General features: G+C 37.2%; 2 protein-coding genes across 3 annotated transcripts; one reads left to right on the plus strand and one right to left on the minus strand.

The window, feature by feature from the left end:
• The first annotated feature begins 356 nt into the window (after positions 1 to 356).
• On the plus strand, positions 357 to 15006 carry mmut (methylmalonyl CoA mutase). The gene is given in 14 exon segments (XM_046836730.1): positions 357 to 449; positions 1730 to 2181; positions 2318 to 2685; positions 4191 to 4348; positions 4481 to 4542; positions 4545 to 4651; positions 5555 to 5803; positions 6431 to 6542; positions 7997 to 8112; positions 8561 to 8676; positions 11792 to 11923; positions 12188 to 12335; positions 13343 to 13510; positions 14367 to 15006. Coding segments are annotated over 13 exon segments (2277 nt in total). The 5' UTR covers positions 357 to 449; positions 1730 to 1769; the 3' UTR covers positions 14496 to 15006.
• Positions 15007 to 19426: 4420 nt separating this feature from the next.
• LOC124377244 (opsin-5-like) lies at positions 19427 to 23836 on the minus strand. 2 transcript variants are annotated; one of them, XM_046836642.1, is made up of 5 exons: positions 23647 to 23836; positions 20810 to 21103; positions 20148 to 20473; positions 19721 to 19823; positions 19427 to 19605 (listed from the first exon to the last, which is right to left on the minus strand). In XM_046836642.1, the coding sequence occupies exons 1-5, from the start codon at positions 23714 to 23716 to the stop codon at positions 19508 to 19510; spliced, it is 891 nt and encodes a 296-aa protein (XP_046692598.1). In that variant the 5' UTR covers positions 23717 to 23836; the 3' UTR covers positions 19427 to 19507. The 2 variants fall into 2 exon arrangements, with proteins under 2 accessions (XP_046692598.1, XP_046692597.1); XM_046836641.1 differs by having other exon boundaries at positions 19427 to 19823.
• Between the last annotated feature and the right edge of the window lie 314 nt (positions 23837 to 24150).

The following is a 24150-nucleotide window of genomic DNA, read 5'->3' on the forward strand; positions in this document are numbered from 1 at the left end:
TACACGAAATACTTTAGATACTTTAGATTATTACTGGTAATACTTTAACAGATTTTCTTTTGCATGTGACAAAAATACAGTGTATATATATATATATATATATATATATATATATATATATATATATATATATATATATATATATATATATATATATGTATGATTTGACTGCATTTATTTACCAGTGAATCTTGCCCCCTAGTGGCGCTTCGTGAGCCTCCGGAACTAATGATAACGGAACGCTTTTTTATTACCACCATAACAGCGGATATTATTTCATGTAACACATCCTGGTAAGTGTCGCTGTAATCGTCTCTGATTGGACGATATCACTGTAGGGAGTTGTTTCTGGTCATTCTGATTGGTTGGTTACCAGTTGTTATTAAATGTGATTGGCTGGGCAGCTTATTTCGCTCTTGTGTGCTTGGAACGTAACAGCCGCGTACAAGGTCAGAAAACCATCATTATTCTATCGGTTTTATTCTTCTCAGCAGCCTTTACGTTGTTAAACGGCCAGCAGTTTGACCGCCATAATAAATAAACAATAAAACATTGTCGTGTGTAGTTGTGTGTTGACGTGTGTAGACCAGTATTAGCGTCCGACCTGTTCATTTACACATACACTATATCGACGTAATTATTGGGACACGTGACTTTTTCAGCCATATGTGACTCTTCCCCAAGCTGTTACAAAAAGCTGTAGACACATAGGTGCATCGAATGTTTTCGAGTGTGGCAGCATTGAATTCACCCTTCATTTGAGCTAGAACACCAAACCTGTTCCAGCATGACGATGCCCCTGTTCACAACGCCAGCTCTATGAAGATATGGTTTATAGATAGATTATATATCTTTATTGTTAGGTTTGTGTCACTAGAGCACTATCTCAGTAATTCACTGCTGCCATCTGCAACACTGTACCAAAATATACCCCCCAGAACATCTTGATATGTTTCAGGGGCTCTCGTGCATCTCTGGACCCACAGGATGATGTTTGGATGCTGGACCATCCTCATCACAGCCACACAGAAATGGGGTTGCTGTAGGCGTTGTTTTGATACAAGCGTATTTGGGGTTACAAAGTAACCAACAGGTGAATTCTGGTTCTTTTCAGTTAGACAGACTGAACTAAGCCAAACAATCTGATCAGGGGTGTGTGGGACTTGGGTGACATTGACCCCAAATGAAGTTTGATTTCTCATGAAGTTGACAGCTTCTGTCAGAGAACTAATGCTGTGTTCACTTGTACATTTAGTTGTTTGTATAACTGTTACATGGATTTGGTGAAGGCAAATTAAAAGTGGTTTCAATGTGAACTTCTCTTGTAAACACAGCGAGACTGCCACACTCGTTGATGTGCAGTTTAACACATTCACACATCTGGCAAAATGCTCCATTAATGAACCAATATAATGTGGACTGTATGCGCCTGGGTGGCAAAAATTCCTTTAAAGACACATTGGGGTCTTGTAGTAGTTTACCGATTCAGAAAAAAGACACGTGGAACAAACGTTTCAATTCTGTACATATCAATACACACTGCGTTACACAACCATTCAACAATAATTAAGCAATGATGTCACTATAGCAACGTTATAGTTTACGAGACTAAACCTTTTTACAGCTGTACGTCATTGTACTGTATCTAACTTTCATTTACAGCACTTAGGAAGCTGACAGTGTTATTAACTAGCACCTAAACGCATCACACTTTGGCTTTCATCCTTAGGGGTGTCATGAGCGACTAAGCCAACGTGTACTCACACAGCATGTTGACCGCAGGAAAAGCATGCGCCTCTCTGGCAGCGAAGCGGCTGCTGGCCGCGTCAGGCTCTGCGCCTGCAGTAGTGGACCAGCCGTGCCGCTCAAGACTCTTTCACACGTCCGTATCACACAAAGGGGATGTGGAGCTTAATGAAGCTTGGGCTGCTTTAGCCAAGAAACAGCTTAAAGGAAAAAACCCAGAAGATTTGATCTGGCACACTCCTGAGGGCATCTCCATCAAACCCGTGTACACTCAGGCTGACACGGCGGCGCTTATCGATGAGCTCCCTGGTGTGTTCCCCTACTCGAGAGGGCCCTACCCTACCATGTACACATACAGACCCTGGACCATTAGACAGTACGCTGGCTTCAGCACAGTGGAGGAAAGCAACAAGTTTTACAGGGACAATATTAAAGGTAACTATTTCTGTTTGTACATTTTACATTCACATCTTTGAATAATGCACTGCGTGATGAATCTGTTCTCCTGAAACCTGTCTGGAACCAGTGTATCGTTAAACACTCAGCCCTTTTCTGTGTCTCTTCCTCACAGCGGGTCAGCAAGGCCTGTCAGTGGCCTTTGACCTCCCTACACACAGAGGTTACGATTCGGACAATCCCAGAGTGCACGGTGACGTGGGCATGGCTGGAGTGGCCATCGACACGGTGGAGGACGTGAAGATGCTGTTTAACGGAATTCCCCTGGAGAAGATGTCCGTGTCTATGACCATGAACGGCGCAGTGATTCCCATCCTGGCCATGTTCATTGTGACGGGGGAGGAGCAGGGCGTAGACAAGGCCAAACTCACCGGCACTATCCAGAACGACATCCTCAAAGAGTTCATGGTCCGAAATACATACATCTTTCCTCCAGAGCCTTCCATGCACGCCATCGCTGACATATTCGCCTACACTTCAAAGGTAGGTCTAAAAACATTTTATTATTTTACATTTTAGTGCCTTTCTATACATTCATTACAAAATGGGAAATGTCCAGAAAAAGGCAGAAAATCAGCAGAATATTTATAATTACTAATTATTTTAAAGCGTAATTAATTAGATATTTGAAATCTTTATTTTATAAGCTGTGTTTTGGGTATCTTCATTCCAAAAGCTTCATGTAAGTAAAAAGATGCTTAGAAATAAATATTTGAATAATATTACAGTTATTAGAAAGGCAATTAATGAAATAATTGGATATAAATATATATTTGTATGTATTCAAATGTTATACATTTCTCTAAAATTAGAAACTTATAAAATTATATTATAAACCGTACAGTATCTCACAAAAGTGAGTGCACCCCTCACATTTCAGCAACCATTCATTCTTCTGAAGGGACAATACTACAGAAATGAAACTTGAATATATTTTAGAATAGTCAATATGCAGCTTGTATATCAGTACAGATTTATTGTTCTTTAAATATAACTGAACATAAAGCCATTATTATCAAAATAGTCAGGTGCGGAAGCTGCTTCAAAAGACAGATGCATGAGTGCTGGCCACATTGGTTTAAAGTTTGCAGAAGCAGAAGGTCCACTTGTCACTGCAACAAGTCGGTTTTTATGGCTGAGGTCCCAGAAGGAGGCCTGTTTTGAAGACAACCTGTGCAAGAGCATAAGCTACTGGAACCACGTCCTGTGGTCTGATGAAACTAAGATAAACTTGTTTGGCTCAGATGGTGTTCAGCATGAGTGCTGCTGGTACTGGGGAGCTGCGGTTCCACCATGGATTCCAACATGTACTGTGACATTCTAAAGCAGAACATGATGCCCTCATTTCAGAAACTGGGCGACCCCAAGCACATCATTAACATGACAACTGCCTTGCTGAGAAAGCTGAAAGTGAAGGTGATGGAGTGGCCAAGTATATCTCAATACCTAAGCTCCTCAAAAAAGCATCCTCAAATGGAAGGTGGAGAAGCTCCATGTGTCCATGGAAGAGAATTATGGAAGAGTGGAAGAGGATCCCAGCAACAACCTGTGAGGCTCTGGTGACTTTCATACCCAGGAGGTAAAGGCAGTGCAAGATAACAATGGTGCTCACACAAAATATTGACATTTTGGACACAGTTTTGACATGTTCACTGTATGGCTGTATATCAAGTTATTTTTAGAGGACAGGAAATTAGTACTGCTATAAAAGCTGCACATTGACTACTCATATATATATATATATTCAAGTTTCTTTTCTATAGTATTTTTTCTTGAGATGATGTAATAAAATGGTTGCTAAAATGTGGGGGGTGTATTTATTAATGTGAGATACTGTAATTTAGAAACATTTGTCAAAGACAAATTAATAATAATAATAATAATAATAATAATAATAATAATAATAATGATAATAATAATAATACCATTACTGGCTTTTCTGACTTTTTATGTTCCTGGCTGACTGTGGGGTTTTTTTTGTCTCAAAGCACATGCCCAAGTTTAACTCCATTTCAATCAGTGGCTACCATATACAAGAGGCCGGGGCTGATGCCGTGCTGGAGTTGGCCTACACCATTGCTAATGGACTGGAGTACTGCAGGACTGGCATAAAGGCAGGCCTCACCATTGATGAATTTGCACCTAGGTCAGCGTTTACTCTCAGCTCAGAGTATTGCATTAGAAATTCTGATGTAAACACTTTGTCTGTAAGAATTAAAATTTGTTGGATATTTAAACAGAATAGAAAGTCTTTTGACCTCTTCGGTATATTTTCTAGGTTGTCTTTCTTCTGGGGTATTGGTATGAACTTTTATATGGAGATCGCTAAGATGAGAGCTGCACGCGTCTGTGGGCTTCACTGATTGAAGAGAAGTTCCAGCCTAAGAACTCCAAATCTCTACTTTTGAGGACTCACTGTCAGACATCAGGATGGTCTCTGACTGAGCAGGTCTGTAATCAAATGTGCTGCTAAAAACTGTTGTGGATGTCAAGTGTTTGATGAAGTATTTAGGATATTTATGAGCCTGTAAAGTTGTACAGCTCCAGAGGTGCGGCACCATACTAACATCATAAACTATGACGTTTAGGGTGGATGGTTTTCAGGAAGTTTCTCCTGTTTTACCTGAAATTAACCTGATTATTTTTTAGCTTTACTTCATGCAGCACTTATAATTTCTATTAGTTTTTGTCAAAAAGACACAGATTACTTTGTATTTACTGTAAATGCTCACCGCATATAACAAATGATTTACACTGACCAGGCATTAGATTGACATTATAACATTAGAACCAGTGATTGATTAACACTGATTATCTCTTCATCATGGCACCTGTTAGTATTTAGGGATATATTAGGCAGCAGCTGATCATTTTGATGTGTTGGAAGCAGAAAAAATGCGCAAGCGTAAGGATTAAAGCAACTTGTGATGTCTAGACGACTGGGTCAGACCATCTCCAAAACTGTTCCCAGTCTGCAGTGTTTAGTATCTATTAAAAGTGCTCCAAGGAAGGAACAGTGATGAACCGGCTACAGGGTCATGATGCACGATGGGTCAGGAATGTTTTGCCAGCAAAAGGGGGACCAACGCAATATTTGGCAGGTGGTCATAATGTTATGCCTGATTGCTGCACATTAGTAGATAATATAAATAGTTATTTCACAGCAGATGTTCCCAAGCACTGGGCTATGAACTACTTTATCATTAGAATGTGACCTTAAAAAGGGAGTGACCCCTTAAATAGGGCCTTTATATAATTTTCTCTTTACAGTCCAGTTTCTAATTAAGTAATGAAGCATGAATGCTCAGAGGTCAGATTCACTCACAGCTATGCTCAAACTGATCTTCCACAGGACCCCTACAACAACGTGATCCGTACTGTGATTGAGGCCATGGCTGCAGTGTTTGGAGGAACCCAATCTCTGCACACCAACTCTTTTGACGAGGCGCTTGGATTGCCAACGGTGAAGAGCGCCCGCATCGCCCGCAACACCCAGATCATCATTCAGGAGGAGTCTGGCATCCCGAAAGTAGCAGACCCCTGGGGAGGATCCTACATGATGGAGAGTCTTACTAATGACGTGTACAATGCAGCCCTCAAGGTCAGGAAGAAAGAAAAGTCTTAACTCGTTCAGAAATTGTAATTTTGTGCAGCCACACTGGCAAAATGACATTAAGATATGCACACTTTTGACATTTCCATCATTAATATTTGGTGAAAGCTGTGTTTACATTTTTTTTTTTAGCAGGATAAAAAATCTGGAAGACAAGAGGGTCGTTAGAAGCATTATTTTTGGCACCTTATGATCATTTCTGTGTTGAATTAGGCACAAAGAATCTGTAAGGTCACTGTTATCTCCAGTTAGCTAAATGGACTTTGAATCATTGTGTAATAATGTTTCCTTTCTACAGACATTTTTGCCCATTAACTTAAAGTGGGTTAATCATTCTGGAGTGATCTGTTGTGTTTTGGATTATTGCTGATAGAGCAAATGAAAGCTGTAATCTTCTCCTTTTCTTGCCTGCTTAATGGCATTACATATTCCATGATATACAGTGCAGCTGCCAGCTCAATAAGAAGATATTTCTGTGGAATAAAAAGCATTCTCTCACTGTCCATTTTCCAAGTAGAACTCAACACTCTACATAAGTGACGAATGTTTTTTATTTGTGCATTTTAAAACAGTGCAGTGCGGTGTACAATCTTGTAGCATTTCTTTTATCCCCAGTTCATCAACGAGATCGAGGATATGGGAGGAATGGCTCGAGCCGTGGCCGAGGGAATCCCGAAACTGCGAATTGAGGAGTGTGCTGCACGCAGACAAGCTCGTATTGATTCAGGTAGAAACACAGTCATGAGTCTGAATATTTATGTAAGAGCACTAAATGTGCTCTTACATAATGTGCCCCCCACCACCACCACCACCAGATTAGCTGAATAGAGAAGAGTATATGCTGTGTGTTATAAAAGGACTGGATATACAGGTTTACGTGCCTTATTTTATATTAAGTTTTAATGGTATATGAATAGAATGTATTTCTAAAGCCTCGAGCCTATGAGCATTTTATTTATGCATTGTACAAAGCTTTTGTAAGATAATTTATTCGTGTTTCAGCTTTGTAGGAGCTTTGAGTGTCTAATAATTTTCCCTTCTTAGGATTGCACAAATGAATACATTGTTTAAAAGATTCCACAAGGGGGCACAACAGCAGCTTCAGACAGCATGTATTCCATTTGCACAGGCATTAATGCAAACAGGCTTTCGCTATAACAGCAAAACGTGGATACGGTTGTTATGGTATCAGTTATTGTGAGTAATAAGGGCATACACATTCTCAGGAGAAATGAGCATCAGTTCACTCTGTCCAGTAAAAACTTTTTGATGGAATACCTCTCCAAAGAGCTGCCTGATTGTTTTTTATTTTTAACTGCAATGGTTTCCTCATCTTGTAAAGTTGCTGTTGCTGTTCCATGTGGAGTTTCTGCTTTTATCACACACTTACAAATGCTAGTATTATATCCAACAAGATTAAAAAACAACAAAAAAAACTATTAACCCCCCCAGACTTGATCCCAAAACTCTTTATCTGTTCTGCCTTTTTGAGGACATCTTCATTCATATTCAGCTTCCTTGTTCAGATCATTTATAATTTTTGCACTCACCTTCAGGCAGGTTTGTAAAAGCAGCAGGGGTTTGGTTCACTTCAAGCAGCTTGTAATGTTTTCCTCATGGAGCAGTTTATAGGAGAAAGTCAGAGGGTTTATATTTGAGGGTTTTTGCTTAGTCATTTGTCAGTGTGTGATGTGACTGTTATTTGCTTCTTTGTTTGTTTAGTTTTTATTTGTTAGTCAGTTAGTCAAAGCTCTATAGTTGTGCGCTATTTTGTTTGTCGGAGGATCGTTTCGCACCAAATATGCATGACAAACCAAACTGTAGAGATGTTGACGCTTTTTTAAATATATAAAAATGTTTTAAAGGTGTATTGCAGTGTGTGGTGCTGAATTGGTGTAAAACTGTGGTGAACAATGAACAATCTTGGACCTGCTTTTTTAGTAGTGTCATGCCTGAGTCTAATAAACAGGCTCTTCTCTTATTAGGACTTTAGAACTCATTTACATTTGTTGTATCTTTGTATCTTGAGTGTTTTGGATGGTTTGTGCTGGAGGTTTTAAACGTTCTGAGAATATGATCTGCTAAGCCATATTCCTGTACTGATTTATTTCCTTTGGCCTGATGTGATGTTCGTGTGCTTTTGATGTAATACTAAACTCGTTTTTTAAACTACTTCTTCAGGCTCTGAGGTCATTGTGGGAGTTAACAAGTATCGTCTGGAAAACGAAGAGTCTGTGGAGGTTCTGTCCATCGATAACACTATTGTGCAGCAAAAACAGATCGAGAAACTCCAAAAGGTCAGTTCCTTATCTTTGGGCATTGTGAATGTGTATAAAGGATGAATAACTACGAAATGAAGGGTTGACTAAACTTTTTGAAGTAATGTAATGATGCTTGATTGCAGTTCACATTGTCTAATATGGCTATTAGAAAGAAAAAAACCTATTATAGGTGCTTTTACAAAACAGCTTGCTATTGAAAATGTGTCTTCATTTTAATGGACTAGACACTCATTTTATGCTATTTAATTATTTTAGTTAATAATTACGGTTGGCATACTGTGTGTGTGTGGGGGGGATGTGTGATCGCACTGTACTGAGGCTTTTTCTGCATCTGTAATCTTATAGTGATGTGGCCTATTGTATGTTATGTAACACTTTCCTTTCATAAATTGCGGTCCAAAATTCTGTCGGTGTAGGTTGAAAATTTTTACATTTTTACACAAAGAGCATACATGTTTTGAAGGTGAGGGAGAGCCGAGATGCTGATGTGGCGAAAAGGTGCCTGGATGCTATACAGCAATGTGCTCAAACCAGGGATGGAAATCTGCTGGGGCTGGCTGTGGAGGCTGCTAGGGCAAGGTGAATCAGGCTCATTAAATACAATTTATTTGACGATATGCAAGAGATGTTAATGGCAAAAATGTAAATGTAAAATGTAGGGACGTTTTTTAAATTTGATTAAAATAACAACTGTAAGACGTTAAAATTACATGAGCCAATATTTTATTTACAATAGAACATAGAGAACATAGCAAATGTTTAAACTAGGAAATGTTTCACTTTTATGCACAAATTGAGCTCATTTCTAACTTCATGCCTGCTGCAGGTCTCAAAAAAGTTGGCACGAGGGCATGTTTACCATGTTGTAGCATCTCCTTTCTTTTCAAAACAGTTTAAAGACGTCTGAGCGTTGAGGTTATGAGTTTCTAGAGTTTTGCTGTTGGAATTTGGTCCCATTCATGCCTGATACATGTTTCCAGCTGCTGAAAAGTTTGTGATCGTCTTTGGCCTATTTTCGTTTAATTATGCTCCAAGTGTTCTCTATAGGTGAGAGTTGCACTACAGTCAGGCAAATTCAGCACCTGGACTCTTCCACTACGAATCCATGCTGTTTGTAATCGCTGCAGTGTGTGGTTTTGCATTGTCCTGCTGAAATACACAAGGCTTTATCTTAAAAAGTCTTCTGGAAGGGAGCATATGTTGCTCTAAAACCTTTATATACCTTTCAGCATTCATAGTGCCTTCCGAAACATGCAAGCTGCCCATACTGTATGCATTTATGCACCCCCCCATACCATTAGAGATGCTGTTTTTTAAAGTGAACGCCGACACCACGCTGGAAGGTCTCCCTCCTCTTTAGCCGGGAGGACACGCCGTCCGTGATTTCCAACAAGAATGTCAAATTTGGACTCGTCTGACCATAGAGCACTTTTCCACTTTGAAACAGTCCATTTCAAATGAGCCTTGGCCACAGGACACGGCGCTGCTTCTGGATCATGTTCACATATGGCTTCCTTTTGCATGATAGAGCTTTAGTTGGCATCAGCAGATGGCATGGTGGATTGTGTTTACCGACAGTGGTTTCTGGAAGTATTCCTGGTCCCATTTGGTAACGTCAATGACACAATCATGCCGATGAGTGATGCAGTGTCGTCTGAGGGCCCGAAGGCCACGAGCATCCAACAAAGTTCTCGACCTCGTCCCGTACACACCGAGATTTCTCCAGTCTCTCTGAATCTTTGGACGATGTTATGTACTGTAGATGATGAGATTTGCAAAGCCTTTGCAATTAGACGTTGAGGAACGTTTTTAAAGTATTCTACAATCTTTTTACGCACTCGTTCACAGATTGAATCTTTACTTCTGAGAGACCCTGCTTCTCAAAGACATCTCTTTTATAGCTAATCATCTTACAGACCTGATGTCAATTAACTCGATTAGTTGCTAGATGTTTTTCCAGCTAATTATTTTTACAATTTCTGGATTTGGCAGTCCTTTGTTTTCCCCGTGCAAACTTCTAGGAGACCTGTTGTGGGCATCAAATTTGAAATGAGCTCATTTTGTTTATAAAAGTGTAAGATTTCTCAGTTTAAACATTTATGTTCTCTTGCAAATTAAATATTGACTCATGTGATATGAAAGTCTTTTAGTTTTCATTTTATTCAAATTAAAAAAATGTCCCAACGTTTCCTTGAATTCGGGTTGTACATTAAGACAGAGATGCACTAGTGTTGAATGTAAGAACTGTTGAGTTTTGGGAAGAGTCACATCGTTGCATCGACATAAAAGTTAATGATGTCATTCATATTGTTGTGCATGGTTTTTAACATATTTGCATCGGTTAAAAAAAACGATTTACTGATATATATTTATTAGTAGATGCACTATACAGTAAAACCCCGTTGTACGAGCAACCTATAGTACGAGCAAACAGAGATATGAGCGACCTTGCTTGCAAAATTTACCCTATTTCACGAGCAAATTTCGAAGGCACGAGCAAACCCACGCTGCCGGTTCCCCGTTTTCAGTGGAGGGTCGCATCAGTCGCTTAGTTGATGACGTATCACTCGGTCGCTCTCGTTGTTTAGTGCAGCAAAAACGTAACTTTTTTTAGTTTTATATTTTTATTTCACTAGAAATCTTGAAAAATGTCTACCACATGAGTAAGTGTTAAATTATGTTTACATTACGGTAATTCGCGTGTATTTGTTTGTTAAAATAGGCTACAAATACTTTTTAAGGGCAGAAATAAGCGATCGAATGAGATCTCGGAACGGATTAAATAGCTTTTACATTCATTCTTATGGGGAAAATCAGTTCGAACGTACGAGCAAATGGACCTTCGAGCAATTTTCAAGAACGAATTATGCTCGTACAACGGGGTTTTACTGTACTTATATTATTTAAAAAGTGACCAATAATTTGTGACAAATTTTATATATAGATTGATTTCTCCTCACTAAACTGTTTCTCAGGCTGTTCTCTCAGCACCACTGCTTCTAAATTAATATGAGGTATCATAACTCTACGGAGACACAGGTGTTTCCTAAGAGTCACATAGAATATAGACTTACATGGCAGAGGTAGAGCTGCATCTCCCTGGAGACAGAACAGAAAAAAATGGTTTTATTTAATGTTTTTCTTTTTTGAACTTCAAAGGCCTGTTTGTGAAAAAGGCCATGCGTTAGAAGTCAGAAGGCACTTAAATAAATTGATGACTTGCTGTAAAATAATAATAAAAGTAAACTATATGTACCATATTAAATTGCATAGCATCATATTTCTTCCATTGCATCCTATTGCACTGAATCGCATTGTGTTGAATTGAATCGAAATCGGATTGTACTGCATCACAAAAGGGGTGAATCGTATTGCATCGCTGGCTGCTTCGTATGTATCTTTAATGTATCGTATCGTGGCCTATGCATTGCATCGGCCTCAGTTTATGCACATCCCTAGTTTTCACACATTAAAAGTACTCATAAAATCAAAAACACAACTGCTTCATTCACATTGCTTTAAAATTTCTCCATACTTCTGTGTCTCAGTAAAACCTTTTTAGGAATGATTAATCTGAGCTCAGTGTACAATATCCTGCAGATTTCTATAACAGTATGGATTATTTGGTCGCTCACCACTGTACTAAATTGTTGTGTTTTCCTGAATAATTAAGTCAGTTGTTTTGGTTGTTCAGGTGTTCTGTAGGTGAGATCACAGATGCGATGAAAGCTGTTTTCGGGGAGCACAAGGCTAGCACACGCATGGTGAGTGGAGCGTACCGCAGTGAGTTCGGTGAACATGAGGAGATCACCCTCACATACAGCCGGTAAGATCCAGAAGTTTTTTTCTCTGGATTAATGTTCCTTTAAACGTTTCAGTCTCCAGAGAGCTTAGCTTTTATAAGTCATTCTGCCTGAACTGTCAGGCAACTTTAAAACGTTCTTAATCTCAGGTCTCAGGGGTGTGAATGTTTTTTTTTAACTTTGGCTATAAAAGCAGGGTTTGAGCACTCGAGGAACCAAAAAAATCCTTTCCTAATCCTGTATGTGTGTGTAAGCTGTCTGGTGTCCTCCTGTGGTTTATTGTTCAGGGTCGTGCAGTTTAAGAAGCATGAAGGCAGAAATCCTCGCCTGCTGGTGGCCAAAATGGGACAAGACGGACATGACAGAGGGGCAAAGGTCATCGCCACAGGATTCGCTGACCTGGGATTTGATGTGGACATCGGTCCACTTTTTCAGGTGATTCACAAACCTGTAAATTATATAGTAAAACTTAACAAAATTATAATTTGAGTAAGTCCAAAAACACACTGTGGGGAGTTTAATTGCTTATTGCGCATCTTTATTATACTTTTAAATATATTAAGTGATAAAGCTAGCTTTGTACAACAGTACAGAATTATTCAGGATAAAGATATATATATATATATATATTATTTTTTTTTTTTTCTTAAACTGTGATTTTTATGCTTTGTGACAGGGCTGTGCATCCATGCACAAATTGCCTACATTGTTTTTTTCTCTCTTTTGGATGGTTTTCCCCAGTAGGTTTCTGTAAAACATTCTTTTTTTTTTGTTGTTGTTTTGGGAAGTCTGAAAACAGCTGCTGTCACAAGATTCTATTCATGCGTGTAAATCAAGAGCAGCAAGGATCAAAGATGCACTTAAAGAAGTTCTTAGCGATGTAATAATGAATTCGCCAAGTAATAATTATTACAATATGGACTGACTTTGTAGGATTTCTCTCAGTTTCAAGTGTTATTGTCATTTCATCCAGCTGGTATAGTGCACAGTGACACAAAACAACATATGCCCAGGACCATGTTACTACATAAAACAACACAGAAGTACAGGACACAGTATGCAGGCTTACACAGATTTATAATAATGATACTAGAAGTGTAACAAAAAGGCATTTTAGTATTGTTTGCCACAAAGTGATTTTTTTGATACATCTGTATTTTAAACAACTGCTGCTTATTAAAGTATTATAGAGAATATAAGTATTCTTCAGTAAATCCTGCTCGATTCTTAGTGAACAATGGAGAAAAGGAGTCGAGAGTAAAAGGGTAAAGAACTAATGACATCTGCTCCATTAGGCCCTTATCATCTTATTTTATGACAAAAAAAAAAGAATAACATTTCCTTCTTTTTCATTAAAGAAAGAGCGTCGTTAACTAAAAAGTTGTGTTGATGTCAGACGAAAGCTTTGTGCTACCTGTGTTCTGTTGTTTTCACCATGACAGACCCCACGAGAGGTGGCTCAGCAGGCTGTTGATGCAGACGTGCATTGCGTAGGTGTCAGCACGCTTGCCGCCGGACACAAGACCCTCGTCCCCGAGCTCATTAAAGAACTGCGCAATCTAAACCGGCCGGACATCCTAGTGATTTGCGGTGGAGTCATCCCCCCTCAGGTAAAACTAAATTCATTGCCTAAACAGGAATTAAGAAACAAATCACATAATCAGATTCGATTTGGACTGTGACGTTACAGGGTTTTTTTTCCTCAGTGTAACAGCTATCACATCTATCTACAATAACCATACAATGGTTATGTTTTGGCCATTTTGAACCTTCATCTTTTAGGTCAATAGCATGCAGTCTTACTAAACACAATCATGGGTTTCAGGTATGCGAACAATTACAAAAGTGTCTCAATTAAGTAATTAGCCTAAACAAGATTAATTAATGATGAGCTAAAAGAATTTATCTCTGGGACAGTAAAGTAATGGCTACTGTGAATTGGGATTTGGGAACTCAGTGAGAATAATTAATTATAAAAAAGTCATTTCCAGCAGTAATAGCCATCTGAAACATTACTCATGTCTATATTTTTAAATCTCTGTAACGCCACCATGGTGAATAATTTTTTGACCAATTTATAATTCGTTCTCTAGGGCTCCAAATGTAATTAATAAGCATTGATTTGGTCTGCTTTTGGATCAATGGCAGCAGTTTAACCCCTGAATTCTTACTGGTGCTGAATGTCCTAAAAGTTCATGGCATTCAATTTAAAAAGAATAAAAATAAGGCATTATGTCACAGCAGACAAATAGTAGCTAACAGTTGCGCAGCCTTTCATTTGCTTAATATTTCCTTTCATTGTTTGTCTCCAGCTGACATCAAAATATCTTATTTACTATATAGAGAGTAAATTGATAGGGTAGAGCATGTACGGTATGCAGAAGCACAACTGACTCCATTTATTTAACGAGTTATTAGTCTTCAAACATTTCTTTGAAATGAATAATGACACCATATTTCATGCAGGACTATACGTTTTTGTATGAGAGTGGCGTTTGCTGTATTTTTGGTCCCGGGACGAGAATCCCTCAAGCGGCAGTGGAGGTCATCGACAACATCGAGAAGAGTCTAGAGAAGAACCGGCAAGCTATGTAACTGGAACTGAATAGTACTATGCCTACATTATTTAATGGAGTTGATGCAAATATGGTTATTAAGCATTATATTCCACCACTGATTTACTTGAGTGATTACGGGAAAAATAGACCTGGATTTGTGTAATTTTATATACAATAAACCAGACTACATCTTTAGAGTAATTATTAATCATTAACGCTATCATTCATAATGTGTCCTATTTCACGTTTAGTTTTAAATGTTACTGCTCTGATCACACAGTACTATCCACAAAAAACCCTGCTGTCTTGACAACCAGATATTAAATATGACCTTCAATTGTACAACAATATAAATAATGATATGCATATTAAATCGTTCTGTATAATAATGAAGGTTGAGAGTGTTTCTTTGCTCTCTATGCTCAGATGGGTGTTCTAACAGTGCCTTATGGATGCTGCTGAGTGTGAGCATTTGGTTATGTCCTGTCTCTGCAATGGATTCAAAAATGAAATGTACATAAAGATGGCTGTTTCCTTTATTGTCAAAATGTTTTTGTTTTTTTCATTGTTAGTAATTATTAATATTTTTTTATTATATATTATTAATTATTATTTAATTAGAAATTTTAACCACAGTTTTTGCTTTGATGACCCGATTTCACAAGTTTGCATAAACCCATGTCTTCTGAACACTAAATGCATTTTAAAGGTAGAAAAACAGATAGATAATTCCTTGTTTTCATCTGCCTTTCACTGGGATTTATAGTCCAAACAATCCACAGAATAAACTGAGCTACCTTCTTTAAGATTTTCAAATCCCTGACTACAGGCTTGCTGTAAAATGGTACACGGTCTACAGCTCAAAAACAGTAAGTATGTATCTGCCCAATTACAAGGCTTCTTTGCCACCTCTGCCTTTTTACAAATTTCGTTCCCCCCCATCGGTTGATGTAAAATACCAGCATGGTGTTGCACAAGCTTTCCAATGAGTCTTGCTTAAAAGTATTCTCATAACTGACTTTCAGTCCTAACACATGCACATATTAGGTCTGGAGTTCTGTCTGGCCTGTTATTTGATGTTACTGTTTACGCAGGGAAGGGGGAGCTCATTGGTTAAGATGATCGATTTCTGATCAGAAGGTTGCGAATTTAAATCTAAACACCACCAAGCTGCTTCTGATGGGTCTTAACCCTCAACTACTCAGTTGTATAAATGAGATAATCGCATCTGCCAAATGCTGTAAATGTAATACTTTTTTTTTCTTAAGTAAATGAAATGATGACCTTAAAAAAAAAAACATTCCCATGATGTGACATAAATTCCAAAACTCCTAAGGATAAAGAAACACTTTTAAAATTCAATTTCTGTTGAATGGCCAAGGAGGATGAGGACTAATGAAACTCGACAAATCTATCAGCATTTTGATTCTCAGTGATGACAAGGCAGTCTCTATATTCTCTATGGGTCCCTTTAATGGCAGACTGGTTGGGATCATGGAGGTTGTTCTTGCTCTCTGGAACATTACGAAGCTGACCAGATATTATGATGGCAGTGATGAAGGGGAGGATAACTTGTGAGATGGTCTGGAAGATAGTGGAAGGTATTGGAAGGGCATGTGGTGGGATTGTAGTACAAGATGACTTATATAATTTTACAATCTTCTCATTACAAGAGGTGGCAAAATTTTTAGTAGTCAGGATGAGATAATAACCCAGACTCAGGACAAAACAGAGGACTTTAAGACTGTAAGGCAGCAGCAATACCCACTGCAACCTCTTCAAAATCAATAATACATTATTAAAAGGACACCATAAGCTTCTAAGCTTTTAAGACATAAAGGGACTTGTTTTACATCCAATCTCTTTCAGTCGACAAAGCCAATAAAATGAGTACCTTTCGTTTGGATTTACCTTAATATTGATCCAACTGGTGGAAAATTCAACATCTGTAGAATGCCTGTCGAGTACTTAAAGGTTCTTACTAACAGTAATTATTCTGCTAAGAATGAGTGTAGTATAAGTGGCATGTTGCTGCGTAAGGAGGAAGTCAATAACTCGGTGTCACTCTATTCTGGTTCTGAAATGCAGGTTATCAAATTACTTTTATTCTCCATCCAGTCAGAAACACAATCAGTGACAAAGATTAAACTATTATGTGGTTCATTTTGAATAGCCTGGGGATCAGCGATTAAAGACAAAATGCTACAGTAAATAAATGGTTCATGGGCCTATGCTTGTATGTTAGCGGTGTAAAGAAGCAATGTAATACATACAATGTCGCTGCATAGATTTATCTAATGTATAAACATCTATAAGGTCATGCAAAATCTATGGTAATATTTCACCAAACAGTAAATAAAAAGATCTTTATATACAACAACGTTGAAATTGTAGGATTCACTATTAAAGTGAATGCAAGATGCTGTGAATAAGAAGGAGGTAGAAGCTCAGTGGTTAAGGCAATGGACAGTAGATTAGAAAGTCACCACCAAGCTGCCACTGTGGGGCCCTTGAGCAAGGCCCTCAACCCTCAATTGCTCAGTTGTAAGCTGCTCTGGATAAGGGCATCTGCCAAAATGCTGTAAATGTAATTCTGATATTTCTGCTTTTCTACTAGACATGTGGACCACAGGTTTATTTTCTTTTATTTTTTTTTATTTGCCATAACAGTAAGGACAAAAGGAAAATTACATACAGGATGCTGACTGGATAGTCATCGATTTATCCTATTTTTTTGCACTCTCATTCTAAATTAAGTGTTTACACAGACAACAGGAACAATGCTGTGCATCTTTCACCACTGTCTGCAGCAATCAATAATAATCACACATTTCTGCAATTAAAGAATTTATTCACAAAGCAATTTGTATGACTGGCATGGAAAGAAAGTAAACATCAGTGGACTCCAATTTTATTTAACAGTGATTATTTTCTGCACCCTGTTATTTCAACCACTTTAAAAAAAGAACTCTAAAATGGTGTTTCCTGATGGTGCATCAGCCAGAAAATATTCTGTAAATCTTAAATGAGCAAGCAATTCAAAATGATTTTGACAATCTTGCAATTTGCACACTGGAATGACAATGTAGCCTGGACTCCACATCACAACTACAACCACAAAACAATTTCTCTGCATGTGTCTAAAAAAATGTTTTGTAGATTAGAAAACATAAAACAACACAGTGCATTCTTTTAACAAGTAAGCAAAAGAACATAATTAAAACAATTCGCTGAAAACAACAATAACGTAGGTATGTTGAATGCTACTGCTCAGTTTCTGCTTCAGAAAAATAAATGTTCTTTTATTAAGCACATAATTACACAAAATGACTCTTTGGTCAAAAAGCAGCAGACTCCTACGCTTAAAACGTACAGTTCAATGAAGCTAGAAAATAAATGACAGTAGTTGCATTCCTCTCCGAACATGTAAACACAATAACCAGATAATTTATTCAACCGGTTTGATCTCATAGACCTCATAATAATTACATCTGCTACATCTGCAAACAAAAAGAAAAAGCTATTCACATTCTATCCAGTGTTATGTACATACAAAATCAATGACCATCATGTACTAGGATGTAGATTTGTACCTTACACATTAAGATGTTTGAGATATATTCACCAGGCTATATGTCTATTTATTACAAGTACACTGCTGTTACCTCATACAAAATCTGTTCTATATTGCACTGCCTGCTGATACAACATTTCTCTATTGCATTAAAACTGCAATTTGATTGCTCTGCGTGTCTGCACATATGCTGGCATTGACAAATAAAAACCTTGAACCATAAAGCTCTAGTCATTATACTTGATCATCTCAACTATGTTTATTGGAATTAAGTTACAATTTTCTGTGAAGGCCACTTAAGATCTTCCACTTGAATTTTGGTAAACCATGTCATCAAGAACCTTGTTTTGTGTACAGGGGTACTGCCATGCTGTAACAGATTTGTGCTCTTAGTTACAGTGAGAAAATCTTAATGCCACAGTATACAATGGCATTCTATACAATTCAGTACTTCCTACTTTATGGCAACAGTCTGGAGAAGATACATACATATGGCTGGGATGGTCAACTGCTACAGCCTTTGGGTATTCAGTGTAGATTTTATAACAATGATTAAGATTATAATAATTCTATGACAAGTGTACCTCACTCAGAATTTTAAGGTGTGATCTGAAAATACTGCTTTAAAATTTTCAAAAATTTGTCGACTTGAAATTTCAAATTTGACATGAAGTCATTTCACATGTGTATTTTGTTGAGCTGATATGCATTGAAAAACTTTTAGATGCTTGAAAATGTTTAATATTAGGTAAGAAATAGTAATAATTATAACACTAAAGTATTTCTTAGATAAGAGACCTTACAGACAACTGGGCTGCTCTTTTGATGATTTTGATTCCACTAAATGCTTTTAACACTATTTGAATGCTACATGCCAATGAATGACTTTTGCAACTAATGCAACAGGCACATTAATTGTGATTGTTTAAGTTGACAGTTAGATAGTAGTAGTAGTAATCTATGTCAGGTGAAATATACAAGCATGTCTTCTCATAAATTTCTAATGATATTTTCACACATATATTATATATTAATTATAATCACTAATAACATTTCAAATTAAACCTAGAATAGAGTCAAGTCAAATCAAGTTTATTTCTATAGCGCTTTTCACAACGGACATTGTCTTAATACAGCTTTACAGAATTTAGGAGTTAATTGAGTGACTGAACACATCTATTTATTACTCAATAAATGTATTAGATTATTATACCTATTATTTTATTTAAATCATTTTATGGTAAGAATTTGTTTTACCATTTGATTTGATTGTTTATATGATTATATTTATTACTTGGTTTGGCGATGCTGCCAACCTAAGGGTGCTGTTGGTCCCAAGAGATAGCTGGTTAAACAAGCCAACATTCAGGCAAATGAAAATCCATAAGCACATGGAAAATAAATCCCAAAGTTATTAATATTCCACAATTACAAATTATGTATCGGCAACTCTGTGTGCTTTCGAAACAAAGGCTTCAGTTGCAGCTCTTCTTTGACCGTGGTTCCATCGCACACCACGCAAACTGTATTCTCTGTGAGGTTCTCTGGATGAGAGCCACGACATCCCTTGGATCTAATGCATGCACAGAGAAGCTGCTTAACCTCCTGTTTAAAAGACTTGCTGAAGATATAATAGATTAATGGGTTATACACAGTGGAAGTCTTGGCAAAGAGGCAGGGCAACATACTGACATGAGGAGTAATAGAGGAATTTGAGTAGATGGACCATAAGCTCACGATCCCATAGGGTGTCCAGCAGCCGATAAAACCAGCACTGATCAGAACAGCAATCTATAAGAAATGTGTTAAAGGGTAATATTTTATTTACTTTATGTACAGCTTTTTCATCAAGCCGAAACTTGCCTTTGATTTCAAAGACTAAAGGTAATGAAACGGATAAATATATCCAATAATAATAAACATTATTTTGAATAGTAAATTTATATGATTTATGTGTATTATGCCTTAGGTTACATTAAATATTGCCAATGTATTATTTACAGTATTACACAATAATTGGAAAGCGACGTTTAAAATTATATTACAATCATTATAATGTGGTTATAAAAACACATATGTTGTGACATATATGTTTTATGGGTCTGCAATACTCACCAACATGAGGCGTCGCTGCAGCTTAACTTTGTTCTGCATAATGCTGATATTCTCTTTAGAATTGTAGTAGAAATAGAGTCGGAGGGTGATGCCAAAGTAGCAGAAAACGATGATGACAGCTGGGATGGCCAGGTTCATGGCAAACATGCTGATGACAAAGGATGGGCTGTGCTCCTTCATTTCTGCCCAGGCCAGTGTACAGGACAGTCCGAAGGGCTCAGGGCCATATGCACCCCAACCAATCAAAGGAAACACAGCCCATAAGAGAGCATACAGCCATGTGAGTGCCAACATCACCTGCACTGTCCTTTTAGTGATTTTCTCCACTACACATACAAACACAGACATATACACACATGAATGACTATATGGGGCTGTATCATAAAGTTTTTAGGCTACCACCACATATCAATCCTCCAGCAATGGAAAATTAAGTGGTAGTAACCAAAAGAAAATTATACATCAGAAATGAACATAATATAATATTTTGAGTTTTAATGTTTCACACTCTCACCTTCCATAAGCATAACCACTTTGGATTATGTCCACTTCATAGTAAGATGCAAATAGTGTGGCATTTTATTCAGTATACATCGCTGAACTTTTAGTATGCATTATGCATACATTATGCACTTTTTAGTATAAATAACAACAGTACTTACTGTGAGAATGTAGTTTCATGGATACAGTGAAACGCACTACAGCCATGACTGTCAGGGTGGCTATGCTGGCTACACCAAAAAAGAACCCCATCCAGCCATAGTAGATGCAGGTGGTATCACCTCCTATCCAGTAATGGTTCCATGATGATGCTATAGAAAGAGGATACATCGAGACTGCTGCACCAAGATCTGTTACTGCCAGGTTGACGCTAAGAAGCTCTGGAGGCTTCATCTGAGAGGAGCGTTTGTATGCCAATAAAAGGACCAGTAGATTTCCAACAATGGATAAAATTGCTAAAATTACACATAAAAGGAAAGAAAAAACAAATGTCTATTATGTTACAGAAAACATATAAACAATCCACATATAAGCATTATTGTATCATTTCTATATCTCTATGATTTATATACTAGTACAAAAACATTAAAATGGCATCCACTATTTCTGGACCCCATTCTATCCACAATAGTCCAGGTTATTTCCCATGAGCTTGCCCCATAATGAAATACGTTTTATGTAGCTCAATAGGTCATGTACTAAAACCCTTCAATTGTCAGCTGGTTGAACCTGACTGAACTATTATTTTTATTCAGAAAATTCTTACAACCCTATCACAAGAATTATACATGATTCATCCTTTACTTCAGTTCACTAGCACATTTTCTATTCTTTAAACAGCAACCAGACTTACAATTCACTCAGCCTTCTCTTTTATACAGCTGTCTACTCTTTTCATTGATGGTTTTCAATGTATCTTTTCATGACCAGTCATTCTGTTTGAAAGGTTCAGCCAGCCAAGATTTATAACAATATTTCTTGACTTCCTTCACAAAAACTGGTTCTGTGGCATTGACAAATTAGGATTTCGTTTGAAATACCTAGACAGTGGAATATTGGAAGTATAATTATTGTTGTAAGCCAGATTTACTCATGGCCAGTAGATCCTCAGATCTTTAATGTTCAACTGAAAATAATGTTTTATCTGAAACAGTTTCTTTAAGATGCCATTGAACAAATATTGATCTCAGTCTCAGTAATGCAGGGTCTGCTGAATATAAAAATCAATCAATTACAGCAATGTTATATCATACATATATTTATTTTAGATTTTTGTTTTACAGAACAGTTTATTTTCTTTACAGATTAGCACATTCACCATGCAGTAGAAATGAAAGCTACTTCATGTGTATCATGTCTTACTATGCAGTTTAATTGGTTTTATATAAACAGCAAACTGTTTAATCGATTTACACAGAAAAGGTCTGTGTCATGTTAACAACTCTATGCAAAATATACAATACAATAATCTCATCAAGCAACACTGTACTCAAGATTTTAGACACTGTTCACATTTTTACATGATTTTCTAAAACCTTTGTGTAAAGTGCAGCATATATAGCATGAGCCAATTGTTGAATTCAATACTATGTATTTAATTTTTCAACATTATATCACAACTAAGCTCATAATTAACAGCTCATTTATTAAAAAACATTCAACAGTAAAATACAACCTCTGGATGAATAAATATTCATCCAGAGTAAAAAATAATCTTACTTCATTTTTCTTTGAGCTGCCATTTTTATTTAAACGCTTGGATGATTACATCTGTAATGTTCCAACATATGCATTTAACAGTGAAAGGTCACTATTGAAAACTTATCACAGCAAATGGGTTTTGCCATGGTTTCCTTGGTAACACCTGACATGAGAGACGAGAACCTACAAACTACATAGAACATTACAATAATTAGACAAATGTTTTTGGTCACCTGACCATAAGATCCTATGTGAATTTTTGAACATCCTATTCCACATATCATGCCCATTTATTGTTATAAAAACCTTTTTCTCTGAAATGACGTTCCACTAAATTTTGGAGGAGTGTGCTTGAGGAGTGTGCTTGAGGAGATTTGTGCTCATTCAGCCACAAGGATGTTAATAAAGTCAGGTACTGATGTAGGGTGAAGAGGCCTGGGGGGGAATCAGTGTTCACAATCAATCACACCAAATGAGTTTGGTTAAAACACGGAATCTAAAGGCAAAAGTAATAAGCAAAATCCTTCCTAGCTTATAAATTTAGGGTCACGTCTTACAAACCAAGGGGTCTTCAACTAATTATTATAGTCTATAGCTTCCTTACAATTTATTTTCATATTCCGAGCTGTGTGCAGGGAGCTAATTTCACCATGCTTCATCCTTTATCTTTGTCAGTAAGATGCATTATGTCCAAGAGATTAATGAAATAATTATTAAATTCATTCTTCTCTGAATGGGTAATGAAGTTTTACCATATCAAAGACTATCTTTCATCTTTGTTTAATAATGCTTTTATTTTATTTTATTTTAAACAAGTAGTATCAGCTAATGATCCTTGATTTTGGTGGAGTGGGACAGCACTAATACAGACACAACCTTAAACAAACTTGCACTACAGTAACATTTTATCTATGAAGTCATTCAGCCTAGAGTTCAGGGGGACATCATTCCTCAGGATTTGCATCTGAAACGTATTTCACGCGTTCATTTTTTGTAACATACAGTATTATACTATAGAAATGGTTCTGTATGTACTGACAGCACTGGGACATATAATGAAAGTTATAATAAAATGCTTCTTTTTATTGGCTTGTATGTATTATAATCAATCAGTATATCATAGATAGATAGATAGATAGATAGATAGATAGATAGATAGATAGATAGATAGATAGATAGATAGATAGATCATTGATCAAACAATAAAATATTACAGTTAACAAAACATTGATGTAAAATAGCTTTACTTAAAAAAAAAATCACGTGTCACTTTTATTTAGTAGTTTAGAAGTTTTACCTATCAGCAGCAGAAAGGCCCCGGCTCCATAATCCACCGCGGGAGAAAGTTTCGAGGTATATATATCCATGAGGCAGTGGATTTGTGTTTTCCAGTGGAAGTGTGTAAATCAGTCTGATGCCAGTGGCGCACACAGATCTCGAACAAGGTCGACTCTTTGTACCGACTCTTTTATAGGTGAATGTTTGAGAGCCGACTCGCAGATTTAACAAATCCATCTGCTGAGAGTTCACCAGCTTTAATGTATTTCAGATATTCTATAGTGAACCTTATCATCGAAAGTCCTGGAAACAGCCAATTTTATTGGGTAAGGTGTGTGTGTGTGTGTGTGTGTGTGTGTGTGTGTGAGCGCGCGTGTGCGTGAGCGCGAGCGACTGCAGGCTGCTTATTTCAATGAATCACTGTATAAATATGTTCTGAGAAATAAGAGTAAAAGATGTCAGTTAAAGTAAAGCAAAATATCAAGGGAATGTATTATGTGCAGACACGACAATGTTAATACAG

Source organism: Silurus meridionalis, chromosome 23 (assembly GCF_014805685.1).
Source record: "Silurus meridionalis isolate SWU-2019-XX chromosome 23, ASM1480568v1, whole genome shotgun sequence".
NCBI lineage: Eukaryota > Metazoa > Chordata > Actinopteri > Siluriformes > Siluridae > Silurus > Silurus meridionalis.

Bases quoted from the DNA above. Each gene is read 5' to 3' on its own strand.
- LOC124377244 (XM_046836641.1), bottom strand. From the start codon at position 23,716: ATGGATATATATACCTCGAAACTTTCTCCCGCGGTGGATTATGGAGCC. The intron at 20,474-20,809 runs GTAAGTACTGTT...TTGTATGTGTAG, and splicing joins CATGAAACTACATTCTCACA to TGGAGAAAATCACTAAAAGG. The intron at 19,824-20,147 runs GTGAGTATTGCA...CATTTCTTATAG, and splicing joins TGCAGCGACGCCTCATGTTG to ATTGCTGTTCTGATCAGTGC.